Source organism: Cydia pomonella, unplaced genomic scaffold (genome assembly GCF_033807575.1).
Source record: "Cydia pomonella isolate Wapato2018A unplaced genomic scaffold, ilCydPomo1 PGA_scaffold_206, whole genome shotgun sequence".
Classification (NCBI taxonomy): Eukaryota; Metazoa; Arthropoda; class Insecta; order Lepidoptera; family Tortricidae; genus Cydia; species Cydia pomonella.
The window spans coordinates 1-23,961 of record NW_026907846.1 but is presented as its reverse complement, the minus strand read 5'-3'; the positions used below and the strand labels follow the sequence as shown (position 1 = coordinate 23,961).

General features: G+C 36.1%; 1 protein-coding gene across 1 annotated transcript; it reads right to left on the bottom strand.

Annotated features, from left to right (window-relative positions):
• Nucleotides 1-172: 172 nt before the first annotated feature.
• LOC133533824 (elongation of very long chain fatty acids protein AAEL008004-like) lies at nucleotides 173-19,149 on the bottom strand. The gene is made up of 7 exons (XM_061872879.1): nucleotides 19,122-19,149; nucleotides 18,799-18,903; nucleotides 6,944-7,134; nucleotides 5,632-5,712; nucleotides 4,024-4,186; nucleotides 2,823-2,959; nucleotides 173-1,927 (listed from the first exon to the last, which is right to left on the bottom strand). Exons 1-7 carry the CDS (start codon nucleotides 19,147-19,149, stop codon nucleotides 1,631-1,633), a joined length of 1,002 nt encoding a protein of 333 aa, XP_061728863.1. The 3' UTR covers nucleotides 173-1,630.
• Between the last annotated feature and the right edge of the window lie 4,812 nt (nucleotides 19,150-23,961).

Below are 23,961 nucleotides of genomic sequence, written 5' to 3'. Positions count from 1 at the left end.
CTTTTAGTTGTTTTAAGTAACCCTTTAAACAACTTAATAATAAGAAGCCGTTAAAAATAAGACCACATAAGCATATTCCATAAAAAGTGAAAAGGTCCTCATGTTGAAATGAATAAAAGTAGACACATTTATCGACCATCGACCTTTAAACGGTTACAATGAAACTAACAAAAACAATTGATAATTATTTATTCACCATTTCCTATTTTATTGGTATCGCCGTACGTTTGGACAATTACTTCTTGTGTTCTGACGGTTTTAAGTAATGTAATCAAACGAATAAAATGATATGGAATGAAGATAAAAATATCGCTGGATCAATTTGGCATCATTTGTCTAAGTCCTAATTGGAATACTCATATAGTCTCACTTACAGTCAATTAATTTGAATAAAAATGGCCACAAACACAGTTCATAGAGTTCAAGAAAACACCTTACGTGATTGCAATACAATTTACGTATAGTTCGTTCACTGTTGTGATATTTGTTTTAAAACTGTAGGTGGTTTTGATAATCGGCACCAAATAACAGACCAATCGAGCTTTACTTATTAAATCTCATTCCAATATGATACTGGTCTGATACTGATCTGTTAGTGTCATAAGTGACGTTTTTGGTTGAAGGTTGACATAATGCGCAATTCAGCAGGTCCTATAAAGGAGATCGGAACAGATCCATGTTAGATCAGTAACGTTTTATTGTTGGAATTGGCCTGTGATTGTGATCCAAAATTATTGGCCTTCCGTCTAAAGGCTAGCTCTGCACCGGCTATGAAATAACAAAGCGTGGAAGTGACACTCTTTAATTCATATTTACATGGGACCAAAAAATCGAGCGATGGGATTGGTGGGCTAAATTGGCTACCTAATGGACATCGCCGAAAAGAGATGGCGCTGTGGACGACGTCAACGCATTTTGCAGCGATTGGTGGAAGCATGTAACAAACTGTAATGACTGGAGGAAGAAAGGAGACGCAATTGCCCAGCAGTGGGACAAAAATAAGGCTACTTAAAACATGGGACCAATTCCCATAAATGGTGGCACGTCCACACTCTGTTACTGCAAAGCTTGGGCAAAGTTATCTTGGCCCGACTCTCTAACCATAATTGCGACTTATTAAACATACAACATAATTGGAAAATTACAAATAGTTTTTCTTCGCTAAAAATGGCTTTTTTGTCATACAAAAAAATACTAGCAGTACGTATAATATCAATTACAAAAATACTCATTGTGCTTATAATATTTGTTCAAATTTAAATTTAATATTTGTTATGTTATTTAAGTTATAAATTATCAAACAAATAAGACAACACAATTTATAAATAAATAATTTCGATGTCATATATAAATTGAGCAAATCGTTTATAGTAAAAATAAGACTAAGAATATTATTAAACTTAAACTACTCATATATTTCAAACATCACAAAATAATTGTCTAAAAGAAAACCTCGTTACAATATAAATTGGGTATTAAAATCTTCATATACCTACTAACTGACTATACAATTAATTTAGATTTCATCCATGTTCACCTTTTACTTTAATTTCGTTTAGACTAAGAACTAAAACGAAGTAATATTAACATAGCATCACAAACTGTATCCTTACTTAAAGAAGTCTTTTCGCTAACAATCCTTCTTTCCTTCTGTAACATAAGTTTTTATATCTTCTTCATTAACTTCACTTGTTACTTTAACATGCCCATTAATTACATTGCTATCTACATTCTTAACTTCTTTTTTGATGTCTCCGTTTTGAACAACTTTTTTGTGTATTTTAATATAGTTTTGATAATAGAAGTTACCGAACATGTACAAGAAAAGACCAGCGTTTAACGAGAGCAAAAAGTTGATACCCTTCGGGTAGTTGCAATCACCGAACATGACCGAGAAATTGTGGTAGAAAATAATGCAGAACTGTATCTGAAAAGAAAAAAAAATACATTATTTCTACTTTTGATGATTTTATTACTAGTAAAACCTATGCTGGCACCAACTTTTAAGACCCCATTGCCAACTCCATTATAGGTCCAGTTCAAGTTCGAATATACATACCTATATTATTCATGGAGGTCTAGCAACAAGCACTTATAAATAGTTTTAGAACGTCTCTAAGATAACTTTTAATTGTTTTGCATGTTTCAACCCCCAACGCATTGTTTGATGCCAATGTATGTCTATCTGTGGCATCGTAGCTTTCGATAGTGAATTTCCTTACGGTGGTTCCTATTAGCTATTTTTCATAGAAATCAAACTAGCAATTTGAAGAGTATCAGTTTTTTCCATAATAAAGTAAGGCATTTCTGGCATAAATTGGATTTTTGGCATATACCTAAGCGTAGGAGGTTTTTAACATTTTTAAATAAATAGTTATTTATCAAACAATAATTGCACTTGGACAATTGAATAGAACAAATTAGTATGCTCTAGTTCTCGTTTTTAATATTTACATAGGTAATTATAGGAGAATAATATTACACGGATGAACCTGGCACCAAACTAAACATAGCTTGGATTGGACCTAGGCTCTTCTGATTGCCCGATCTTCTTCCATCTTCTCAAGGTGGCCAAGCCAGCGGCGACAATGTGCTTTGGTCTCACCAATTATATTCGGCTCGGCTTAGTTCTTCTATTTTAACATCCTTTCGGATCCTCTAACTACCATTACCATCGTCACTTTTGAAGAAAACAATAGGTATAGTTCGTGTTCTACGATAACGCGCAGATTTGTCAAATCTAACCTTTTAATTAATTATTAGACAAGGCACATGCCTTGTGTCTTCGTAAACAACACGATCTATTTAAAATGAATGCTTACCAATTGCAGTGTAGTAACATGCTTCTTCCACCACAGATACTTCTGGTACTGCGGGCCCAGCCCCGAAATCAGGTAGTAGGTATACATGATGATGTGGATGAAGGAGTTGATGACACCTAAGAGCGTCCCGTGGCCTCCTGGAAGTTTTACATTAAGATAAAGATAGTTTGTTATTCAAGTAGGCATATTACAATGCGCTTAAACTCCAAATAAAGCTACACCGGCTCTAACTCTACACCTCTGACCCGAGAAGATTTAAATCCCCCCTCAATTGGAGGAGGGTATCCCAATATGGACCGGCAAGAAACTCGGCGGGACACATCTTTTCAAAACATTACATCTTATAATTAACATGCATTAAGAAAAGAAATACAATTTAGATTACTATAGAAATCATGCAATTACATACAGGTCTTAAGGTCGTAAGATATTCTGGTAATTTAAGTCTGTAGTTTTAAAATGAGAGCAATAGGTAAATTCGATTGTATGGGAGCGGCTTTTAGGCTGCTGGTTCCTGTGACTCTTGAAAAAAGGAACCCTGTTCTTCATTAGCAATTTAACGCCACAAAATGTAGCCGCGGCCGGCAAAACGTTCTACTTTGTCGCCTGCCATAAAGACGCCTAGACAGGTTATTCGTATAAAGATACAAGCAAATCTCGTTCTAATGGCAAGCGACATAGTGGGACGTTTTGCCGGCCGCGGTCACAAATGGTGCTTTCTTGACTCGCAATTTTTCTAGGAATCCATTACCGCACCCTGATCCCTGACGTACTTAATGACGATGAAACTAATATATAATAGAAGAAAAATTCCAGATGCGAAAATAACCGTCGAATTAGGGCCACCCATCCTCTTTTTGAAATCAGTTATTTAAATATCAAAGGTGAAACTGTTTTAGAAGTTTTCAATCAAGGCCACGCCGCCATGAGGGGACGTAGGAGAGAAACGAACGTGAAAAACTTTATCTCAATAAATAAAATCCATACATATTTCCATATTTATTTTGAGATTATTATAATGTAGTTTACCTAGGTATAGGCTGTTGTATTTATAAAAGTTGTTTTGTATTTTTCATGTCACTATAAATGTTGTCCTTGAGGCCTCCTTGCAGAATTTTTTTTTAATACATTTAATTACCTACTATTTTGCCTCTTCAAAATGTTTAAGAAGGTATTTAAGTAAATTTAAAACAATATTTACCTGGCAAGAATTTCACACCAATCCAGGCACAAATGGGCATCATGAAATGATGGTACAGATGCAAGAAGGAAATTTGCCGATTTTTCTTCCTCAACACGAAGAAAACGGTATCCAAAAGTTCAATGATCTTTGCCATGAAGTACCACCATACTGCTGCTGCCATCTGTGGAATAAGTAGTGAAGCTTAGTGGCGTAAAGAGCGAACTATCGGACGTAAGTAGTAACTTCTTGATAGGTTTTAACATTGAGACCAGATGGCGCTGTATATCGCCTCACAATAGGGAGTATTACTGCAAAGTTCTGTCGCCAGAGTACATCACTAGCACATATTGTAACTTATACATAATATGCCGTAAACAGTTTTTTGAGAAGTTTTCACAGCGACATTGATGCATCAAAGCGCTTTGTTTACAGAGAGAGCCTATCGCGAAACGCGAAAATCAAAATGTCGTTAGCTGCTTCTCTATCGCTCGAATATGCAATAGTGATAGAGAGGCAAATAACAAAATTTCGAATTTTGTGTTTCACGGTAGGCCCTCAGCACCTGCTAATGGCGCTCTCTACTCATAGTATTCCGTAATATTCCCTATTTGCGGTACCTATCTACATGACTCGCATTTTAACATCCCTCTAATTATCCAAGTCAAGGACTTGATTTCAAAAATAATTCAATAAATATTATTTGACTGTATTTATATTATTAAAAATGTACATTACAAAATAAATTAATGTACTAAACTTCGAAGAAATATCTTTTAACATTACGTGATAGCTTCGCCATAGAAAATGAACTGTAATAGAGATCTTTATTATGTGATTATTCCTATACACCGTGTTTTTTTTTTATTTCCGTTAATTTAAAGGATGCATTCTTGAGCCGAAATTAAGTAACTTTCTCAAAGACACCGGTATTCTAATTAATTACCTCCATTTCGGAGATAATCAATAATTTATTTTTTCTTATAAGGCCTTAACGAGCGTATACACTTGCCTTAGGGCCTGTATACATATTGATTAGTGTTTAGTACGAGTGTGTACATTTGATACTAAACGTAAATACTATTTGATAATATCTTGGACGATTGATGTTTGGTTGAATTAAATGTAATGCCCGTGCTACAACAACGCTATATGCAACATTTAATTTTGTAAATTAACTATTCCATTTAGTTTCCTTAAACGTACTTACCCATAACCCGGAGTTAAAGCAATTCAATAAAGCACGGTGTATAGGTATTGGTATAGTCAAGGTATTAAATATCGACACGGACAAATTGCAAAAAATATGTATACACTCCTTTATTGGCCATACATTAAAGTAGTGTATACATATTTTTGACACTTTGTCCGTGTCGATATCTAACACCTTGACTGTACCATGGTAAGTTTAAATTAGCAAATTCCTAACAGCTTGACTTGGTAACATTTATGGTACTTGACCATTATTTATTTTTACAGAATGCGCATTAAAATCAGAATTGTTATTAGGTCCGGAACTATTAGTAAAGTAGGTACATTTTTAAGAAATAATAAGACTGCAGTGTACATACAATATTACTCTAGTCTTATGGATCCTGTAACTATGTTATTATTCTTATTCTTACTTACTCTTTTTGCTTTGGGCGAATCCGAATAGTCCACTGGTTGGCAAGAGAAGTTATAGTCATTCCACCATCCGGATACTAAACCCTGGAATAAAAATACAGTAAGTTTTATTTAACTTACTAAAACTAACTAACTGCTTTGGCTCAGCGATCCATAAGAATCTTGGCCTCAGTAACGAGACGCCACCTGTCCCGATCCAGGGCGGAAAATACAGAAAGTTTTATTTTAAAATACAGTAAGTTTTATTTTTTAGAAAATTTGCCCGTTATATCCAGTGTTATACAGTGTGTATTTTTTGATATAACCACAAACTTAAACTAGATGTAGGTTTTGGTGCTATAAAACTATTTTGAAAGATTTTTTAAAATTAGTCTCAGCTACCAGAGCATAATTAATTTTTGATTTTATTTCGTGCGGCAATGTACGTCGTACCGTACGTCATGATCACTTGTGACAGTTGTGACATATAATAATTAGTGTTCATAGTTAATGTTTCTCTCTAGAGCATTAAGAGGGTCGTGAAGACGATATTTTTGTATGCATATCAAGTTATATTAAATATTTATGTTATATTATTTTATGTTCATTAATCATGTTAATTACTCGTATTTCATATTGCATGTAATTTACAAATATCGTACACCTTAAAGAAAAGTTATAATTGAAAACCTTTTCAGAATAAAACTAAACAACCAATACAATATAATCAAAAATAAAAAAAACATAGTAAGATGTTGTCTGATAAGTAAACATAAGTGTAGAAATTTAAACACTCATATATAAGACGTATACGTCTGAGCTCATTAGACACTCGCAATACAAGAGTATCCCATTCTTGTTTATAGATACTACAAAAAAACTAGAACTAAAACTAGAATAAGGCTGCACTAATATCCAACAAAATATAACAAAGTAAATAATCTCAGCATTAGTCCAATATTAAGTGACTGTTTGCGGTCCCTCATGTACCGAGAGCCTACTGACTTATTTCATAAACCAGGAATATAGACATGAATTGAGCATTTGCGACATGTTCACACATATACTATGATGGTCGTCTTAAGGAATTACGAGCTGCCATACGTCAATGACTACACCTTATAAAACAAAGTCCTCCGCCGTGTCTGTCTGTCTGTATCTTTGTTTGTTCGCGTTAAACTCCAAAAATACTGAACAGATTTTCATGCAGTTTTCACCTATCAATAGAGTGATTCTTGATGAAGGTTAAGGTGTATAATTTGTTAAGGTTTTGTATAACCTGTTCGAACCCGGGGCGGGTCGCTAGTTACCTCATAAAGCAAGATATATCATTTACCTCATAAACCAGGAATACAGACATCAGCACTTGCGAAATATTGTACACAACTATGGTGTTCTTGAGGTCATATGGTTTCCGATCCCTCATGTAGCGAGGACCCACTGATGTGCAAAAGTACACGTATGTGGCTAAGATGGTCAGTAGGGGTCCGGGGCCTGACATCAGCGTCCATTCTTCTGTTCGGGGGTCTGAAAGGAAAGACAATTTAATAAATACACACGATGTTTTTTTTTAAGTCTGTTAATTTCAAGGGTGCATTCCTGAGCTTAAATTAAGTAACAGTCTCAAAGAAACCGGTATTCTAATTTACTCAATTTTGGAGATAAATGATGATTTATTTTTATCTGATAAGGTCCCTAAAGAGCGTGTACCTTGTTGCCTTAGGCCCTGTTTACATATTGATTGGTGTTGCGTATGAGTTTATATATTTGCTAACAAACGCAAGTACTATCTGCGACGATCGATATTCGAAATTTCTTCTTATACATTTTAACTTCGAAACTAAGTAGCGACTTTTAAATTACACCTTTGATCTAATATAGATATACACAGACGGACAGGCGGACGGACGGATGGACAGACTGACATGACGAAACTATAAAGTTTTTGCTATTTTGGCTACGGAACCCTAAAAATATATTAAAAGAATCCTAAAAGAGTAATCGCGTTTTTATTTCAGAATGGACATGTATCTACCAATTCAACTACCTATTCATACAACCTATTTTCGACATAGTGAAAGCAATTTAATATTTGACGACCTTGTCATTCCAAATTTTGATGGTAGTAGATAAACACAAAGATTAATTAAAGTACTCAAAACCGTGTAAAAACGAAACCTAAGCAATCTTTGTAATGACTATTATCTTTAAGACATCTAATGGATTCGGTGCAATGCCAGTGGCTGTTTCATAATTGCAATTTGGATGATTGTTGGAAAGGCAAAGACAAAGATTTGTTGTTACTAACAACACTTTTAAGAAGTAAGCCAGTCAGAAGGGGACAGAAGATATGGCGCCGCAGGAAACTTACGAGGGCAGCAATGGCCATTCTGCGGGTTTTACTATATAAGGGGCTCACTGATTACCAGTTCGCCGGACGATATCGGCCTATCAGTTATTCGCGATTGTTAGCTTTTGCGAATCACTGACTAGCCGATATCGTCCAGCGAACTGGTAATTAGTGGGCCGCTTTAGAGTTGGTGTATGGAAAGAGAAGAGTCATGGAAATAAGGATGGATAAATGATTCAATGATTTGAATCTCTCGGTTATATCACTAGCTATCTTATACTAAAATTATACAGAATGTTTATTGAGTCACCTACAATCATTCACATAGTGAATATATAGGTCATACTGAGCAACTTTTACTTTGGGACCAACCGCGAAATTGCGAAAAAAATTGGCTGTTTCCTGCATTTTGGCTGTCTGACCTTGAATTTTCTATGGGAGAGTAATTTTTTTTTGCAATTTCGGGATTGGTTCTAGTAAAAGTTGCTCAATATGACCTTTATATTCAGCCCGTAAATTATTGCAGGTGACTAAAAAAATAGCCTGTATCGATTCTGACATTTGCAGTACCAATGGATTCAGCAGCAACGCGGCATCGCAATACCTACTGCATTCTGCGGACTTAGTGGCATGAAATTGAATTCTACGACTGTATTTGGCAGCAATGCTATGCGAAAATGCAGTGGCAATTGTAATAAAACTTGAAAATTTGTTAAGGTTCTAAACATCTCTTTCGAGTGTGGCATTGCAGCCAATAATTTTAATATTTACCATACACCTGTTATAATATAGATACCTCTAAGTAAACATTATGTACATACACATATCATTTATTGTATTTCAACATATATTATATTGTCATGCGGTAGAATAATTGCAGCCATTAAATTGTGCTATCGATGAATCTTCACGGTCAAGTGGGGTTAAAGTATGACGCTGTCATAACTAAGTATTACCTACACATATCTATTATAAATGTGTCTAAGAGAATATTGATAAGTTTCGGCTATTGTTTTTTTTTCAGGTCTTATATGATGACATGACAGACAGATAAGTATGTATTTATTTATCTTTGGTGTGCCCCGTTCCCACGCCTCGCCACCAATTAGGAACACATACTGCGTAATTAATACCCTTTCTGACTTGTCGCCGCGTCAGTGCTCATGTATTTCTTTATTATTGGCACGGGTGCTTGGAAGCGTCAATCAGGTAGCAATACTGGGCCTTCATGGTCATCGCTAAGGGGGGACAAGACAAAAAATATGCTATAATTATCACTTTTCCTTCTTCCCCGCGATTTCCCGGCATTTTGCCTCGGCTCATGGGGACCTGGGCGCCGCTTGGAAACTATAAATGGCGTAGGCTAGTATTTACAAATGCGACTGCCATCTGACCTTTCAACTCAGAGGGTAAACTAGGCCTTATTGGGATTAATCCGGTTACCTCACGATGTTTTCCTTCACCGAAAAGCGACTGGTGAATATCAAATGATATTTCGTACACAAGTCCCGAAAAAGTCATTGGTACGAGTTGGGGTTTGAACCCACCACCACCGGATTGCAAGTCGCATGTTCTTACTACTAGGCTACCAGCGCTTCATATCTTAATAATCACTTTGTCTCGAAACTCGAAAATTTGTAACCACTCGGTTACCCAGTCAGGGATTCTTTCCCTGCGCTATGTTATTCGATATTACTACATCAAATTCTTATAACTACGTTTTTCGTAAAGGCAAATATGGCTAGTGTATACCATCCTAGACGCCGACTCGGATTTAATAGTTTGTAATTAAATAAATAAATATAATAGGGACATTCTTATACAAATTGACTAAGTCCCACGGTAAGCCAAGAAGGCTTGTGTTGTGGGTACTCAAACCACGATGTATACAAATAATATAATAATTTAAGTATTCGTATAATATAAACTAATACCGTAAAACCACCCAACTATAGTCCAATACTGCAACTATGGTCCACAAGTTCAAAAGGAAATTAAGTATCTATACCAATGGTCCTTGTGGTTTACTCCTAGTTTTACCTTCCATTTATAAACATACTTTGCCTTAGAACTACAAAAATATAGTAATATACACACCTGAACGAGAAAAATTGAGTTTATTTGTGGACCATAGTTGGGAGCTTTGGACTATAGTTGGGTGGTTTTACGGTACTTAAATTCATAAAAAAACATCCATGACTCAGGAACAAATATCTGTGCTCATCACACAAATAAATGCCCTTACCGGGATTCGAGACCAGGACCATATAAATATGTCTAATGTTATGACCCTGCCTACTTTCGGGCATACCAAACAGCGTGTTTGTCAAGGACATAAAAACAACATCAAAATCTTACCATATTGACAGATCTCAATCGGCTTCTATTCGCTATGTGCACGACTGTCACGCAACCTAGTGTCCGCAGCTGTAGGGGAAAACGTCAATTTACTACATCCTATAAAACTACTCCAAAACTAAAAACTACTGCACGGATTTTCATACGACTTTCATCTATCAATAGAGTGATTCTTGAGGAAAGCTTATTATATTATTATTTATTTATTTTATTTTATTCGGAAAACCAACAGCTTAAGTAAACTAAAACTAGGTTAACATAAATATGTATCAGGGAAGCCAATTACAGGCTTAGGTATATAACTTGTTAAGGTTTTTTATGAATTGGTTCAAATATAACGATGTTGTCGGAAAAAATCACGCTGGCTTAGGAGCTTGTATCGAAAACGCTGGAATGACCGAACGGGGTAGTCTTATATACTTTATTGTTTGTCCTTGTCAGTCTCATTTTTAGGGTTCCGTACCCAAAGGGTCAAACGGGACCCTATTACTAAGACTCCGCTATCCGTCCATCCGTCTGTCCGTCTGTCACTAGGCTGTACCTCAGGAACCGTTATAACTAGACAGTTGAAATTTTCACAGATGAATTTCTGTTGCCGCTATAAAAAGTACAGAACCCTCGGTGGGCGAGTCCGTCTCCGGTTATTTTTTTATTCCCCGATCGTTAATTTTAGTATGGATTATGACCAACAAACCAGACCAAATTACGTAGGTTGTGTTTGGTATATTGTCAGGAATGTTAAAACGTGTTTTTAATTTAGTCGCATTGCGTATGTTCTGTCCCTAACGGCACGGGTATAGCACATCTATAAGATCCTACCTATATGAACACAGCACCTGCGCTTCCTTACGCAACGTTCGACCTTGACCGACGCCCGCGCATGCTCAAGCACGGTCTGGCAAACAACACGCACAAATGCAACTGCGGATGCATTACACGAATCTTTAAGGTGCCGGAGGCTCCGGAGAGAGGAGTTTTTGAAAATTTGTAACGATTTTTTAGATAACAATACGGTTGCTAAAATTTGTGACAATCCATATCGAAAGGGACCTTATGGCGGTCGGCGCTTAAGCCATTATTAACGGCGCGCCAATATTAATGCAGTACAGTCAGCATCAAAAGCAGCGGATCAAACAAGGTTTCAAAAGTATCTACCATTCTGTAACAGGTTAACAAAAAGTGATAGTTCTATATGTAGAATAATTAAGACGGTAAAAGATATACCTCTGAACATAAATTTTAGAGATTTGGAAAAGTTATACGGAATATCAGATACTATTGACGCGTTGTTTCATCCGCTACTATTGATGCTGACTGTACTACGCGACGTAAGCGCCGTCCGCCATAAGGTCCCTTTATGATATGGATTGACAGATTTAATAAGCAATTTTAAAGGATTTTCTCTAGGAACTTCAGCAATTCGAATCCCGATTTTATTTACTTTCGACAGAAAAAAATCACGAACATAACGGCCCGATTTGAAGAGTGATTAAGACACGTTTAAGATCTTGGAAAGATCTTTAAAAGATCGATAACTAAACGACATATCAAATTTGACGTTTATTTCGATTCCGCTGTGATCCCAGTAAGATATATCTACGATATTTCTACCGTCAAAGTGACATTGGTTGCCCGAATCGAGCTGCTTCTGTGAATTATACGACATACAAAAGATAACTGATAAAGATAATTTGACGACCGGTTTGGCCTAGTGGGTAGTGACCCTGCCTACGAAGCTGATGGTCCCGGGTTCAAATCCTGGTAAGGGCATTTATTCGTGTGATGAGCATTGATATTTGTTCCTGAGTCATGGGTGTTTTCTATGTATTTAAGTATTTATAAATATTTATGTATTATATATATCGTTGTCTAAGTTCTCTCAACACAAGCCTTATTGAGCTTACTGCGGGACTTAGTCAATTTGTGTAATAATGTCCTATAATATTTATTATTATTTAAGCTTACTTTGAAGATAAAGCGTTTTGCGTTTTGTTTGAGATGGTTGTAGTTTTAATTTTTAATTACATTTTGTAAAATAAATGTTACTAAGAAAAATATTCCTAAAAAAAGTTCCTAACGCTCATATAAAAAAATAAATATTGTAATCTACTAACAGTTTAATAAAAACATTATATTACTAACATAATATCAATAATCAATCAATTGTCAATTTGTGTAATAATGTCCTATAATATTTATTTATTTTATTTTATTTTATAATATGGGCTTCATGCCTGAAATTTAATATTGAATTGAATTGGATTGAATTGAATTGATTTGACCGCACCGTCACAGTATTTTAAGTAGCAGTGTGGAGGGCACAAAAAAAACGGTGCGCTTACGGTCCGTCACAGCGATTCCGTCCGTCATCGTTTCAAGCAATTGTCGCCATCCGAAATCCGGATTAGTTCCCGATTCGCCGGATTCTTGTGCCGCCGGATTCTTGTTTCGTCGGATTGTAACGTTCTAAAGGATATCCGGCGAAACAGGAATCCGGCGTAACAAGAATCCGGCGAGTCGGGAACTAACCGAAATCCGAACTTTGCCTACCTATATTCTAATAAAAAAAAGTGTTTGCATTTTTTTTTTTAGAAAACAAGCAGTCTTAAATAAATGAACTAAAAATAGCCCTAAAGCTTCCTACGTCTAAAAAAACTATTACATAGAAATGTAAATTACGCGATTATAAATTACTGGTTTAGTTGTGTACTACATGCAAGCAAAGTAAGAAAACATACAAAACTATGCAAAATATGACTGATTTAATTTTTATATTGTTTTTATACTACGTCGGTGGCAAACAAGCATACGGCCCGCCTGATGGTAAGCAGTCTCCGTAGCCTATATACGCCTGCAATTCCAGAGGAGTTACATGCGCGTTGCCGACCCTAAACCCGCCCCCCCCTCGTTGAGCTCTGGCAACCTAGTTGTTTGCAGTGCTTTTACGCATATTAAACTGACGCTATTATTTAATGCCAGACATCGCACTATTAAGACAGACATGTAGATATGTAGCTTGCATAATAGGTGAATCAAAGAAGTTTCGTTATAATAAGGATATTTTATCCTCACAGTACTCAAACGCACTTGATCGTATTGAATTGAAAGATCGTATTTAAAAGATTGGCGCGTCACGGTCAAAATATCAAGAGAAATATATAAATAAGTTTTTCCCGAGATAAGAACTAACTATATCGATTTTTCGCCGCCGAAAACCCGAGATCCCCGAAATAATTATACAAGAATTGCTCCTTTCGGTCTTATTTTTCAAACACCAGATAAAATTATCTGTCAGATAAAGATAGCACGCTCCCTTTCTTTCACAAGCAAGAAGAAAAAGAGAGTGTTATCTTTATCTGACCTTATCAGACCTTAAGGGTATAGCATATTGTGTACATATTTACTAGTATATATTATTTTAAATTTGCAATTAAATGCCAACATTAAATAACAATTATCAAGTGTAATATAAACTCATAATAAACACTAATCAATGTGTAAACAGGCCCCGGTATGAACGGTAGTTACGGTATTACCCCGCAGCCACACTTATCCTTATTGACCTTAAATAATGAACCAACTGACTTGGCTACATTTACATTTAATATCACAGTTTTTTTTTACTACAAAACTTACTACGATTTTTTACATGATACGTTTTTGATAAGTAAGTTTACACACAGGTATATAGGATTTCACATAGTAAGGTGGCATAAATGACTAGTTGTTGAAATTGAGGTTTACTACCTTGACTGGCAATAAACCTTAAATGAAATTACTAAAACTCATCATACTTTGTAATTTAGTCATTTAATATTCGATATCTCTAAAAAGGTTTTATGGTTAGTTTGTACTTGACATATAAGTAGTGTCATACAATACATCTGATTTTTAAAGTTAATATTACAAGCATAATACAAATTGGCAACGATTTTATTTCATCAAACACAATTTCATTTATTTTATGTTAGAAAATTAAATTATCCCGTATTCGAAGTTACCAATGGCTTATACTAAAACTATGACTGTAGTAGGTAGGTTTTATTGATAGTTGACTACATACTTATAAGATCTTTTACATACGTTATATTTATATTACCAACATATTCAAGCTAGTCACGTTTAACTGGGTGAATCATGACAGAATGCATTATGCTCAAAGTGCGTACACCTATGTTTATCAGCTGGTCATATTTTGCATATTGATTCGAAAACAACACCTTATTTCATGGTAATAAGGAATAGCACGCATAATTATGAGTACAAGTACGACTGGTTTCTAAAATTATATAATTTTATGGCATTTATGCATATTTATGCATTCCAATGCAAGTTAAAAGTCCTAAGATCAAAAAGTTAAGTTGGATGGGATAAGATACATAATATGTATTACTTAACATATATGTAACATATACATATATGTCTCTGTTTGACCCAAATGGTTGATGGTAGAATGTCTTGGGCATTAAGTCCGCCATTTGTATTTTTTTTGTTTGTTTATTAAAATTCAAAAAGAAAAGGAACAATTGTATGAAATGTTAATTTTTTCCTCGTGCAAATTTTGTGACAGTATAATAAGCTACTTTAATTTGACTTATTTCTTGTCTTTTATATTATTTAAATTTATGACAACCGTGCTGTGATGCAAAAAAGCGCTAAGACTTTTTAAAATCCATTTTCTGAACATACTATACCTTAACACATTACTGCAGTCAGTGTTGGCCGAAATGTTAATGCTGTAATCGTTCAATTTGTAATGGTTATTTTCAATTAACGTTCGGCCAACGCTGACTGCAGTACGGGAAGGTTCGTCCCCGTACGTGTACAAATAAAGTTAATTGCTTCTAGTATTATAATCATAAGAAACACGAAATCACAGACAAAATAGTTTGTATTTTAGTCACGTACATAGCTTATGGGTATTGCCCAATTTTATCGATTCGCACACAGGCGCCATTTTGTTAACGACTCTTTAATGATCATGTCAATTTATCGCATAACGGAGTCTAATTTATTTCCAAGGATCATTATAATTATGTCATTATGTTTTAAAGTCATTGGTCTTGATGATAAGACATTGATGACAACCGCAAAATGCAGGTGCGAAAATGATACGGGTTTTTGTCAATTGAGAATTTTAATTGGTCCAGTCGGCTCTTTATCATTTGTCACCACCCCTGTCACGTTCTATCGAGTATGTAAGTGCGAAATTGACGCATGATATGACAGGTGATAAAAATGGAACCATGATACCGCTACAGTAGGGCTAAAATGGTCGGCTCTTTATCATTTGTCTCCATGCCTGTCACGTTCTAACAAGCATGCAAGTGCGAAAGTGACGCATAATATGATATGTGATAAAAATGCGACCATGATACCGCTGCTGGGTTCGAATCCCGGTAAGGGCATTTATTTGTGTGATGAGCACAGATATTTGTTCCCCAGTCATGGATGTTTTCTATGTATTTATATATTTGTGTATTATATATCTCTGAGTACCCACAACACAAGCCTTCTTAAGCTTACCGTGGGACTTAGTCAATTTGTGTAAGAATGTCCCTATAATATTTATTTATTTATTAAACAGAAATAAATGTCATATACGAAACAAAGTGCATGACCAAGGCCTCCAGCTCACAAAACCTGGAAGCGAATCAGCGTCCACTCTATTCGCGGCAGGGGGCCTACCGCGAAAATCGAAGTTCGTCAATTACGGGCATTTTTCTCTGTCCCTCTAATGACATCTTAGAAAGAGTAAAAGAGAAAAATCCCCGCAATTGGCGAATTTCGGTTTCCGCGGTTGGCCTCCAAATGCCTAGACCGTTCACCCGGGCCACGGCGGAATGAGTCAAATCCTCTCACAATCCATGTATTTTGGTCTACGGCCTTTCCGGACTTGTCGGTACAGTGTACCTTCATAAACGCTGAGTTCCTTCCTGATGTGACAGCATAGTTCCATTTTTATCACTTGTCACTATGCCCGTCACTATCGCACTTACATACTTGTTAGAACGTGACAGGCATGGTGACAGGCAATAAAAATCAGGTGGTGACTATAGTTGATTCAAGGCCAATCGAATCTTAATAATGTATAAAAACGTTTTTTTTACTTTTTGTTTAGCATGTCAATGCACGATGTTTATCTTGGCTAGGCCCCCAGGCATGTAGCATTGCACCGCACAGATTTCTTAATGCCAAGCTAAGAATGTGCCTTAGAAAGATACGAGTAGATTGGTGATATTTTTTCTAAGTGTACGTTTTTGTTTATGAAGCGCTGGTGACCTAGTGGTAAGAGCGTGCGACTTTCAATCCGGAGGTCGCGGGTTCAAATTCAAACCCCGCAAAGGATATAGACTATAAGGACATCAAAGAGCCTTTTTGCACTAAGTTACAATAAGTATATGTTTTTTTTTAAATTGGTATGAACTCTGAAACTAGGCGAAATCCAGAAAAGTTTATATGACATTTTAGTCTCTAAATGTTATCAGGAATACACTATTAAAATCTTTCGGTTTCCTCATGGTACACCGTGTATAGTCCACGCTTTCCACCATTGAAATAGCATGTATTATTAAACGATAAAGCGATTAACATACCGAGTAATAGAATTATGTCTATGATCTCATCTAAGCAAAGATACGTACTCAAATAATACATGCAAATATTACGTATACGACGCCGTACGAGTTATACGCAAATCACACACCCGGATTTTTTTTTTTTTGCAATGGATCTGACAAAAGAATCATAGATTACTTGAAGAATTTACTATTAAGCTACTAATTGACAGGAGATACAAAAACATGGTAAGGCACCAAAGTTTTGATTAGGTACTTTTTCTAAGAAGCATGACGACATATTATTATAATAAAAACTTTGACATTAAGGATTTTTTTCGTTTAAAGAATATACACCGTAAAATGTGACTATTTTGCTCCCCACTGGGTAATTTGTACTCTAACAGTTTTTATATATGTAAACAATATCACATCACAGCCTCATTTACGTGTTAGGTACGGTCAACCAATTTGATTCCTAGGCCACTATAGAACCATGTCATAATGACTTCTACGACAGTGCTTATTGAGTGATGCATGACATGTATAGAGTAGTTAAAGCGACAAGGTTCTATAGTGGCCTAGGATTCAAATTGGTTGGCTGTACATGATGGTGATGGCCCACTTTAAATCAGTATATAGGTACAGCGTGTATTTTTGAGACAACCACATAATCAAAGGATTAGTTAAGGCTTTAATGAACACACTTTCATAGATTTTATAAAAAATGGACGACTTTAATTTTTCCATATATAATAATTCAGTAAGCAATTTATCACTCCTTTTTTTAACTAAAAACATGATCTACGAAATATATAGCCACTCGAAAAAAATTCAAAAATTTAATATGATCTGGTAGTTAAGACTTAATTTAAAAAATCTTTCAGAATTGTTTTATAGCACTAAAACCTACGTCTAGTTTAAGTTTGCGGTTATATCAAAAATACATACTGTATATCAACATACCTACCACAAAATAATAATATTATTACAATTTTAATTTAATTTCTAATTTTGGAGCAAAGTAGGCACGTTTAACGGTATCTCAATAGTGTTAATATTTGTTACCGCTCAGCCAATTGGGAAAATCCATTATAATACAATGCTGATTTTCCTTATTCCTTACCGTCCGATTATGTGCCTAGCAGCAGAAGTCAAGCGGGCTCACAAATTAACTGAACACAACTTTATCCTCCTAACTCCAGGAAAATTTACTCGAATTTCGAGTTATAATAAAAGAATGTTCCAAATTCAAAACTACAACAACTGCTGGGAATTAGGAGGTAACTGTTTAGAGAATAACGTGTGAAGGTCATTTTGAACACCTCAGCCGTTTAGCTACTTCTACTCCTGCATGGCTACCACCAGTTCGGCACTGACATAAACGCTATCGAGAACGTAACTTAAATACTTTCTATGCATCTCGCTCGTACTCGTATATAAGTGCAAGACAGATGTGTAGAAAGTTAATTACGTTTTCGATAGCGGATATGTCAGTTTTGACATTGTCAGTGAGTCATGGTACGGGTACACATTGTAAAAACTAAAACCGACGACTGGACGCACGCGGCGCGTGGCAAGTAGAGCGGGTGGCGGGCGGCGCGGCAAGCCGTCGCCATTTTCGTCCAAAATAGTCCCATTCAAGTCTATAAGGCTTGTACTAGTGCTCGACGCTGCAATAGTCACCGACATGGGCACTTTATTTCATGGAAATATAGGTCAAATTTAAACAACGAAGATTTTTCTGTATTCGAACTTAATCCTTGTCACTTTGACATAAAGTGCCCATGTCGAGTACTAGTGCAGCGTCGAGCACTAGTACTTCTACCTTACCTTTTATTCATGCCGCTCGAAACCGTGCGACGCCAACGGCGTGGCGTGGCGTGCGTCCAGTCCGCGGACTAAAATATTTTGTAAATAACTTACCGCTGTTTCGTTCCATAAATCGCTTGTACGAGTCTATTATAGACATGTTGAATGGAGGATTGGCTACCCCTGAAACAAAGGTTTTTTTAATTAGTGTTAAATATATTTCAAATTAATAAAATATTATATGACAATATTACACAAATCGACTGATTCCCACAGAAAGCTCCGTAAGGCTTGTATTATGGGCACTACAGGGCAATATTTTATTTTATTTTATTGAAATAGTCGTAAAATAAACATATGAACAACTTAGCTAATAGCTACAAATTTATTTATTTATTTATTTTAAACTTTATTACACAAATACAAGTATAACGTACAATAGGCCGACTTAATGCCTTGCGACATTCTCTACCAGACAACCACTGGACCAAACAGAAATTATAGACCATTATTAGTTTTAGACCCATAGTTTCCTAATTTACAAATATCGATGTAGGGTACAATTTGACGACCAGTCTGGCCTAGTGGGTGACCCAACCTATGAAGCCGATGGTCCTGGGTTCGAATCCCGGTAAGGGCATTTATTTGTGTGATGAGCGAAAATACTTGTTCCGATGTTTTCTATGTATTTAAGTATTTACATATTATACATATATCATTGTCTTAGTACCCACAACACAAGCCTTCTTGAGCTTACTATATGACTTAGTCAATTTGTGTAATAATGTCCTATAATATTTATTTATTTTATATCTGCGTTGTAAAATGCATTGCAAAATTTTATGTTCAATGCCAGACATGTATTTCACATTCTGATTGAAAATTCAGTTTTGGAGAAAGGTAATTAGATCTAACTACTCGCTATGGTTTGATAACTCGCGAAAGATTATATCTAAGTGCGTTTTGTCTCAAGGTTAATAATTAGAGGGGTCCTAACAGATACACTCGGCCCGATTACAATGTATCTAATATCTGTCAGTGTCAAATGTGACGTTTTTTGGTTGAACAAATGTCATTTTTGATACTGACAGATCGGTATCGTATCGCTGTGACTTCTTATAAGGATTGTTCGAATCAAGCTGACTCTTAATGTACCATCGTTGTCTTGTCTTTCTAATGATGTTTGTAAACGCAGTGGTGAACGCATGCGTCAACTGAAGAAATAATGATAATGCGCTTGCCGCTGCGTTTAACGCGTAAATAAATGTAGTGCCATTAAATTGTTTGATGTAAAACAGGTGTGCGACAAACGCATCGCGTGAAACGCTGCGTTTGTCGCATAAAACAACTGCGCGCTTAAATGCTTGCAACCAAACGCGACTTACGCAACTACAGACTGTTTAAAATGACCCAATGGCAGTGAACTGTCACTCTGTCTGTACTCACACTGACAAACGCTGGTTAAAATAAATGAACTGGGTAACATGATTATTACGGCTCTCTTGGAGTTTGTCAATGTTTGATCTCACATGTTTAAAACTTATTTTTAAATAATATAATAAATTCAATGCAAACGTAATAAATGTTTTATTAGTAAACGTTAGAGGCTATTAAATTCAAATTATTTATTTTGACTGAAAATACACAGTGGTCATGGGTAATAATGTCATCAAGGTTTTTTTTTTTTTATACTACGTCGGAGGCAAACAAGCATACGGCCTGCCTGATGGTAAGCAGTCTCCGTAGCCTATGTACGCCTGCAACTCCAGCGGAGTTACATGCGCGTTGCCAACCCTAACCCCCTACCCCTCATTGAGCTCTAGCAACCTTACTCACCGGCAGGAACACAACACTATGAGTAGGGTCTAGTGTTAATTGGCTGCGGTTTTCTGTAAGGTGGAGGTACTTCCCCAGTTGGGCTCTGCTCTAGATCTGGAATGACATCCGCTGTACTGTGCCCTACCACACAAAGCGAGATGACATTCACAATGCCCATACCTCTCTTTTGGACGTAGTTTAAGGACGTACCCGGGTCCAAAGTGTTTTATAATAGGTACCTACATATGGTAGCTATTCAAAAGTGCATAATTACCAACTTTATGAATCTTTTATTGTCTTATTTTTCTTGCGATAAGTTAGGTAATTTATAGGTATTTAGAATTCAATCAAAATCTTTATTTATTCATTGTTGCTGATATTCAGTACATTATACAATACACGGTGTTTTTGTAAAACTCCGTTAACTTCATGGTATGGCTAAGTACATATTATGAGAAAATTGAATGGCATAGAACATTTTTTTTCGTTAAAAGTAATTAATAGCGTTGTATCACGGACATTATATTTAAATTTACCAAACAATTGGAAACTATGACATATCAATGACATATACTAATACTAAACAGTAATCAATATGTAAACAGGCCCTAACGCAAGTGTACACGCTCGTAAGGGCCTTATCGGATAAAACTAAATAATTGATTATATCCATAATGGAGGTAATTACGAGAAGAATACAGATTTCTTTGAGAAAGTTACTTAATTTAAGCTCAGGAATGCACCCTTGAAATTAACGGAGTTTAAAAAAAACACCGTGTATACAAATAGATTACCCATTCATACACTTTAGCAATCGTACAAACCTCTGTTTAAATGTTCTCTTTCTAGCATTCAGAAATGGCAAAATAACGGATAGGGACAAACGATTATGGTTTGTTGGATTTGACAAACTTTTTAAGAATAAATTAATCACTTTTATTCACTTACCAACTTTTAAAGTGCGGAACTCCTTAACACGAGTGTTTGTTACTTAAAAAACTAACAACTTTTTACTGTAATCTATCTAAAAACTTATTAATATGTTTACGTATTGAAATGAACTTTATTTAAAACATTATATCACTTGAATACTAATTTCAGTACAGATAATTTTTCAACTAACTAGATGTCAGTCCCCGACTGCATCCAAATTTGCAATGACCTCAATAACGCTTTGATTGATCAGGTACCCCTAATTACACTATACGTGACTTGTGAAGCATTTAAAAAATAATTAAGAATGCAATCGTTGCCTGCAATTAATAATAATGAGACTAATTTCTCCTGAATGATGAGTAATTTGGCGAATTGCATTTTGTTATAGAAAATGGTGGATTTTACGAACAATCTTTTATAAAAAGAACACACGACACAAACACCAAAAAACAACAAATAACACTAGACCCTACTTCGAGTACGTAGTGTTGTGTTCCTGCCGGTGAGTAAGGTTGCCAGAAGTTAGGGTCAGCAACGCGCATGTAACTTTTCTGGAGGTTCAGGCGTCCATAGGCTTCGGTAACCGCCTACCACCAGGCGAGCCGTATGCTTGTTTGCTACCGACGTAGTATAAAAAAAAATACAAAGAATTAATGTGAGTTACACCACGCACAATTGACATACCGCCTAACGTACGTTAGATTGATTGGGAGTTGGACCCTGGTATATATGTACTTAAACTAGTCGTATGTCCAAAGGAGAGGTTTGTGTGGTGGGGCACAACACAGCGGATGTCATTCCAGACCTATAGCAGAGCCCATCTGGGGAAGTACCTCCACCTTACAGAAAACCGCTGCCAAATAACACTAGACCCTACTTATAGTGCTGTGTTCCTACCGGTGAGTAAGGTTGCCAGAGCTCAACGAGGGTGCGGAGTGTTAGGCTCGGTAACACGCATGTAACTCCTCTCGAGTTGCAGGCGTACAAAGGCTACGGGAGACTGCTGCGGAGGGGTGCTCTAGGACTACCCACAACCAACCAAAAACATCAACAACAACAACATCTTATGTTTCCTTCGAATTTCTTGACTTTACGCCCACACTTAGATGCTAAATGATTTATGCATTCAGACACAGACACATTACTACATATACCAAGGTCATTTCTTACTTCACAAGCAGGTCATGCATGCAAAAATACACTTCAGTTTTTCTTCACGATCGAAACATTCCCAGCGTTACACCACGTCAACGGGAAATGCTAACAAACGAATAGATAATTACCTTATATTTTGATTAGTAACTATGTCACACAATACGGCATTTCCCACACCAAAAAACTGAGATTTACCGCTCAAAGGAAAATGATCTCTTTGCTTCAGTGAAAGGGTTCATTTTCCTTGTAAATTTCCGGTGAGATATTGTTCCAATATCGATGTAGAAAGATTACTGGAAATGTCTCATTAGTTTTTGCCGTAATTTTAATTAGGGTTGCATTAGAGCGATTGGTAATTAGTGTAGCGGTTTTGCATTCCGAATCAGTTTGGAACATTTTGGAAGGATGGAAGGAAATGGAATTCTTTTGGACCTGTTTAGTTATTGATTACGTCTACAGTACCCCTAGTGTAAATTTAGTCGATAGCAAAACGTGACGTACGCGTTTGCGTTAAGTCTCATTTTGTATGGGTTTTTGAACAGCGCGCCAAGCGGTACGTTTTGGAAAGTCAAAAATCTCATACAAAATGACACTTAACGCAAACGCGTACGTCACGTTTCGCTGTCGAAAATATTTACACTAGGGGTACAGTACCCCTAGTGTAAATAAATTCGATTTCCAAACGTGACGTACGCGTTTGCGTTTAGTCTCATTTTGTATTGGATTTCGAAAGAGCGCGCCAAGCGGGACGTTTTGGAACCTCAAAATCCTATACAAAATGAGACTTAACGCAAACGCGTTCGTCACGTTATGATGTCGATCAAAGTTACACTAGGGGTACAGATCGCTTCGATATGTCAATCTGTGCGATCAAATGTCGAAACTTACTTACTTAAACTTAGCCGTTTTTAAAGTTACTGTTTTTTTGCTATTTTTTTTTTCGAACGGAAAATGAACCAGGTAGGTTAATGCAGTTCAATCTGTTTATTACAAATAGGTATCACAAAAAGTCAATTTCAGAAAAATGCCTAAATCTGCTTTTTACACTAATTGTCCCCAAGTATTTATATGGGAGCGCGACCCCTCATTTAAGTAGATTCCTCATTTTAGACCTGTAATAGGAGCTGTATGTAATATATAAAAAAGGTTTTTAGGAAAAAAATTGGCACCTGCTTTATTTTTTACTTTTTTTCGATAAACTAACAACTTTTGGGTTATTTCGGTATTGAAGAGGTCTCTGGGAGTAGTAATAAGAAATGCAGAAGTACTTAAGTACGGAACGTGTCACACAATCACGACCAGCGTGGTGTAGTACGGTCGCATTTTTTATCACTTGTCACTATGCCTCTCACTTTCACACTTACGTAC